Below are 6,046 nucleotides of genomic sequence, written 5' to 3' on the forward strand. Positions count from 1 at the left end.
GTGCCTCGAGGAATGTGAGTATTAATATGACTGGGAGGGGTGGATTCATTTAGGCTAACATATTCTCCATCACCCAGCCAGGTTTCAGTAAGACAAAATAAATCAATATCATAATCTGATATTAGTTCATTTACTAGTACACCTTTAGAAGAGAGAGATCTGATGTTTAAGAGTCCACATTTAACTCTCCTATTCGTTTGCACTATTGCTCTTGTGGTTTTAATTTTTATGAGGTTTTTATGCACAGCTCCTCTTCTGTTTACCTTTTTAAATAATTTCAATGGTCGGGGGACAGACACCGTCACTATAGGATTTTCACTAAGTAACTCCTGAAATGGAGGAGCAGAGAAGTGTGTTAGACTGCGACTCTGCGTAGGGTTTTGGGTGGGTAATTGCTGAAAAAGAAGGGCAGAGAAGTGTGTTAAACTGCGACTCTGCCTCCTGGTCTCAACTCTGGGTTGTCTTGGATTTGGTCCACTAATAAACTTGGCCAGATTTCTAGAAATGAGAGCTGCTCCTTCCCAAGTGGGATGGATGCCGTCTCTCCGAATCAGACCAGGTCTTCCCCAGAAAGTCTGTCAATGATCAACAAAGCCCACATCGTTTGCTGGACACCACCTCGACAACCAGCGGCGGAATGACGACATGCGGCTATACATGTCATCACTGGTCAGATTTGGCAGGGGTCCAGAGAAAACTACGGTGTCCGACATTGTTTTTGCATATGTACACACCGACTCAACATTAATCTGTGTTTAAACATTTCTTTAGGCTACACAAACACTCCACTCAGTTAACGAGGCTGCTGATGAGTTATAAGAAATATGACTTGTTTTATGTGACATAAGCGGCACACTGAAAGATTTACTTTATAAATAGTGTTACATTTTCCATACTGCGCATCACATCCACACGCTGGCACACAGTGTTCGGCTCAAATACCATAAGGCAACAAACATCTGATAACAATATATGAAACTATGCACTCGTAATTACTTGACTGAGGCAATGAAAACGGCATCAATTTAAATGTAATCTGTCCCCTTGTTCACCTTATTTCTGAGAATAAGTTGCACTGCATTCTTTTCAAAAACAGATATCTGTCTCTAAATAATGTTTTTTATTGAGCGCTTCAGTGAAAATCAATCAAAAAAGTGCTTTTTTATTCAGAAAGGCTTTCATCTGTTTGGCAAATAAAATAATATTATTTAATTATATTATATTATTATACAGTGTTTCCTCTATATACGTTGCTGCTGAATCACGACTGCCGCTACTAAAATTTTAAAACTTTGCGCTCCAAATGTTTTCACTTACACGCTGTGTGAGCACGGCAGCACTCAATGCTCTGCTCGCTTCCTCTCCTCGTTCTATGCAGAACATGCGTGACAGATGGTGTTATAAGAGCAGCGTAACTCTGAATCAGTGTTTGATTGTCCGAGTGGCAGAAAGTGACGGGAGCGGAGGAAAATATTCTGGCAGTAAATATACGGTGTCTGTTACAGTCCCAGCTTCTCAAGACCAAGAAAAGTCTGTTGTTTCCCACCTGCTGGAAAAGTGAAGCCGGTTAGCGCTAAGTTAGCTAACATCTCCCCTTCAGACTGCGCAACTGAGCAGGAAAACTTCTACAGCAGCTACAGAGCTGCTATGTAACTTAACATTAGCTCAATTTATAGAAAGTAACTGGTAGCTGTATTTTATTACTGCCTACTTGTTACTGCCTAAATTATTTTTCAGTTTTCAGTCTGAAAAAGGGGTTTTGGAAAAGAAAGGACGGAGGTGACCGGAGGAGCCGAGGTTAGCAAAGCTAATAAGTGATGCAAACTAGTCCTTTTAAGCTGATGAGGAGACGTTTCTTTTTGGATTTTAATGTGCAAATAAAATGCACCTCAGAAGGGAGGAGGTTTCTCATGTTGCCTGTTTTTTATATTAATGTCTACAGATAAATGTCAGAAGCTGTAAAATGAAGACACAAAAGGCAAACATGAACAGTCGTATCTATAATGATTCTGGAGGTCATATTAACAGGGTGATGCCCAAAACATGCTGTGCCATCACTGTAAAATCACTGTGGATCAACAGAACCAACCAAATTACTTTCTCCAGATCTAAAGGTTGTAGTTCCTCCAGTAGACTGATCTTTGGTTATTTATTATCTGCTCTAGTTTTTCCAACTCTTTGTTCAGCGATATGATATGAAATTACATATTTTTCATTGGAAAACATTTTCTTGGGGGGAGGACCCCCAAACATTAGCTCACATTAAACTGGGAAAACACTGCAGTTTTAAGCTATACTAATGTGCATCTGTGCAAGAGCAATGTTCCAGAGACATGTTGTGTTGGGGTTTTATATTCAGAAAAAGAATTTGCTTCACCTCCGCTGCTACGACTCCATCCTAGGGGAAACACTGAAGTTGACTTTTTTTGTGAAGCGTGACTATTTTGCGGTGCGGTTTGTCCTGCCCCAGCTGCTGAAAAAAAGAAAATCCTAGAGGACACACTTTTATTATATTTTATTATTATAAGTTTCATTGGCTATAAAAACACTACCAGTTAGCTAGAAATATTTTCATTTATTTTACACAATAGTATGTGAGTCACCGTTTCTCATTTTTCCAGTTTATGTGCGTATGCATGGTTCAGAGTTTGCGTGGAGGACCACACATTCTCCTGTCAGATCATAACCTTTGCGTGGGAAGGGGCGTACACACGTTTGCAGCACTGTTTTGTGCGTACGCACGTTTATAAATGAGGCCCCTGGTCTGGTTTAGTTAGTCTGCAATAACTGCCCAGAGGCCTAGGTGTGTCGGGAACCTTCCCTGCATGCACTGGGGAAATAGTTTTATTTATTCTCATTTTATACGTGTTCCTTCATTTGGTTTTACATTTCCATCACTGTTGATGGAAATGAGATGTAAATGTGAATGTGGTTAGAACAAGTGATGATGGCGCATGACTTATGAGGTTTTCCCTGACCTGCAGACTCCTAACAACTATAAGTAAAGTGAGTAAAGAATGCCACATGTTCTGGCTCCTTTAGTCTTCTAACAGTCAGAATCTTTTAGTTGAGTTTGTCTTTTTACTCACAGTATCTGAAACTTCATTCTTTAATGTAGACATTTATTTTGTTGTATATTTGATCGTGTAACTCTTCATAATTAGAATCAGATGATCAACAGATTATAATGATTTCTCAAATATACAGATAAATCAAAAGGATTGGCAAGCATATTTCATCAACTATCAGAATCAGACCATTTATATTTAATCATATATAATGTAAATGGTTTATTTTAATAAATCATCACTGTGTTTTTGTCCAGATTGAGACGCGAGTCAGCACAGAGACAGATTAAAATGGCCCCATGGCACTCACCCCTAATGAAAAATATTTTTTGGGGAAATGCAAGAAATGCTGTTAATAAATGTGACAAGATATCATTTCAGACTATGCTGATTGTACAATGATTTGGCCCTCTTTATTTTTTTTAGGGTTGTTTCTATAGTGACCAGCTTAGTGACTGCCACCACAGGGGCCACAGTGGGAAGCACGGGAAACCTATCGGCATTCAGAGACCAAAGAGGGAGCGCGCACAGTCAAATCCATCAGCCGTCAACACCGTTTGTGCTGAGTGCTGCTGAGAGTAATTCTGTCCTGCAAGGCATCACAGTGGCAGCTCAGGCCCTGGTACTCCTCTCCATCTTCCTACTCTCCAGCCTCGGTAACTCAGTAGTTGTCGTTGTCATCATCAAACATAGACAGCTTCGAACAGTGACTAACGCTTTCATCATGTCGCTGTCGTTGTCTGATTTCCTCACAGCTGTTCTATGTCTGCCGTTCTCCTTTGTCATGCTCTTCAATAAGGACGGTGTCTGGATGTTTGGGGATCGTTTCTGTGTGGCCAATGGCTTTTTTAACACCTGCTTTGGTATCATCTCTACCCTGACTATGACTCTGATCTCATTTGACAGGTACTACGCCATTGTCAGACAGCCACAGGCTAAAATAGGACGCCAGAAAGCAGCTCAGTTGTTGGTAGCTGTGTGGTTAATTGCTGTCATTTTCTCTCTCCCTTGGTATCTGTTAGTCCAGACACCTACAGAAATCCACAAGCGAGGTTTCTGCCACTGTATGTATGTGTTCCACTCTGGGACCTCACACATGGGGACGGCTTATAGCATCTGCCTTATTGTTGTATGTTATTTACTGCCCTTCTCCCTCATGTGTTTTTGTCATTATAACATCTGTAAGACAGTTCGTCTCTCTGAAATCCGAGTCAGGCCAGTGACCACATATGCATACTTACTGCGATTTTACAGTGAAATGCGAACAGCCACCACAGTTCTGATTATGATTGTTTTCATCATTTTTTGCTGGGGGCCATATTGTTTAATGGGGTTGGTAACAGCAATGGGGGACTACACGTTCAACCCTGCAATGGACACGGTGGCTATCTGGCTAGCCTGGGCAAATGGAGCAATCAACCCTCTGATCTACGCCCTGAGGAACCCCAATATATGTATGTTACTGGGGCGGAGCAGAGAGGAGGGCTATCGGACCAGAAATATTGCTGGGTACCTCTCTAGCCAAACCCAGAACCGTGAGATTCAGCTTAACCAGGCAGAAAGGATAAAGGACCGCTATGTGAGTCGTGTAGGGGTGAATAATAACAGTCGGCTGTCAAGTTCAAGTCCTGGAAAAGGAGGAGCAGGAGGGGAGGTGGCAATGTGGGCCTGTAAAAACCCTGCTGTGTTCTTCTGCAGGGATGTCCAGCCTGACACTGCAACACCACCCAACTCTGTCAGCGCTCCAAAGATGAAGACAGCAGACACCAGCCTGTGACATTGTGGAAGCATTCTTAACCGTCTAATGATTGTTTTCATCATTTCTGTATTTGTTGTTGTGGATCTAGAGATTGCAGTTTGTGACATTTTTGGAAATATGTGTCTCTTTTGATCAGATTTTGTTCCAGGAATCAAAAGGATCATCTGAGTTGTTCATATACTTCCATTACATTGCAGAACGGTTTGGGGGAAGACAATGTTAAGATGGTGAAAACTAGATTTAAGCAGGTGTACAATAGCTAATGACAATTCCATCAATTCCACCTGAGGGCCTCTGGAACCTCCTCAGTGATTAAGCATGGAAGGGGACGCAAACAATTCTGTAGAAAACCATGATAAGTTTGTTTCTGCTATAAAGGTCTTCATGTCAAATATTATTTCATTTTTTAAATTTTTTATTTATTTTAAAAAGATATATATAATTTACATTTCATATGTAAATGCAGCATATAGATTTTGAAAACTGATAAAATATCTGCTAAACCTTCAATGCTTAAAACGTATACTGTGCATGTCATTTTCAGATTGTCCTCCCCAGACAAATGACATCATCTGTCTTTTGTTTAAGTGCTTAACATGACCTCAAGTTACACTTTACTTTCACGTCTTACCATTCCTGTAAAATTCGCCTAAAACGCCTATCCAAGGCATTCCAGAAATAGACTGAATGCTGTTCTTGAACCATTTGGAGTAAATTAATTGTTTTGGGCTTCTCTGAAAGATAAAACTCTGAATTGTCTAAACCAACAGTCAGAATCACTGTAAGTGCTACTAGAATTGATTAAAATAAGTTTGAACACACTAAAAGTAATACTTTTTTCATTTCCGCTTGAAGATGTTTGCTAACACATGAATGCAGACAACTATAGCTGGTAAGTATTAGCTGGAAAGCACTGTGAGGCCACAGTATGAAGCTTTACCAAGTCCAAGTTTAATGTCTATGTCTAAGCATATTGTTGTTTTTTTTTCAAAAATAGCACCGCCCCTTGGCATCAAGGTAGATTTACGCAGATGTGTTTTTTTGCTGGTAGATCATGAACTTCATAGTTGAAGCTAGAGCGTCGTTATTTTCAGAATTTTATTGGCTACAAGAAGTGCCTGTCATCGGCACAATTGGTTGTGAGCTCCAATTGGGTCGAATTAGGTGTCAGCTGAAAGGTCAGAGTTCAGCAGCCATTTTGAATACAAGATATCGGCTG

General features: G+C 40.5%; 1 protein-coding gene across 1 annotated transcript; it reads left to right on the top strand.

Annotated features, from left to right (window-relative positions):
* Positions 1–2,954: 2,954 nt before the first annotated feature.
* Positions 2,955–5,648, top strand: LOC123978619 (G-protein coupled receptor 135). The gene is made up of 3 exons (XM_046061956.1): positions 2,955–3,001; positions 3,495–3,974; positions 4,767–5,648. The coding sequence occupies exons 1-3, from the start codon at positions 2,955–2,957 to the stop codon at positions 4,843–4,845; spliced, it is 606 nt and encodes a 201-aa protein (XP_045917912.1). The 3' UTR covers positions 4,846–5,648.
* Positions 5,649–6,046: the final 398 nt, after the last annotated feature.

The sequence above is a fragment of the Micropterus dolomieu genome, linkage group LG11 (genome assembly GCF_021292245.1).
Source record: "Micropterus dolomieu isolate WLL.071019.BEF.003 ecotype Adirondacks linkage group LG11, ASM2129224v1, whole genome shotgun sequence".
Lineage (NCBI taxonomy): Eukaryota > Metazoa > Chordata > Actinopteri > Centrarchiformes > Centrarchidae > Micropterus > Micropterus dolomieu.

What these genes read in the sequence shown, in the direction of transcription:
- LOC123978619 (XM_046061956.1), top strand. Translation starts at nt 2,955, where the DNA reads ATGACTTATGAGGTTTTCCCTGACCTGCAGACTCCTAACAACTATAA. An exon ending in CAGACTCCTAACAACTATAA is followed by an intron (nt 3,002 to 3,494) that starts GTAAAGTGAGTA and finishes TATTTTTTTTAG; the next exon opens with GGTTGTTTCTATAGTGACCA. An exon ending in ACTCTGATCTCATTTGACAG is followed by an intron (nt 3,975 to 4,766) that starts GTACTACGCCAT and finishes GTTCTTCTGCAG; the next exon opens with GGATGTCCAGCCTGACACTG.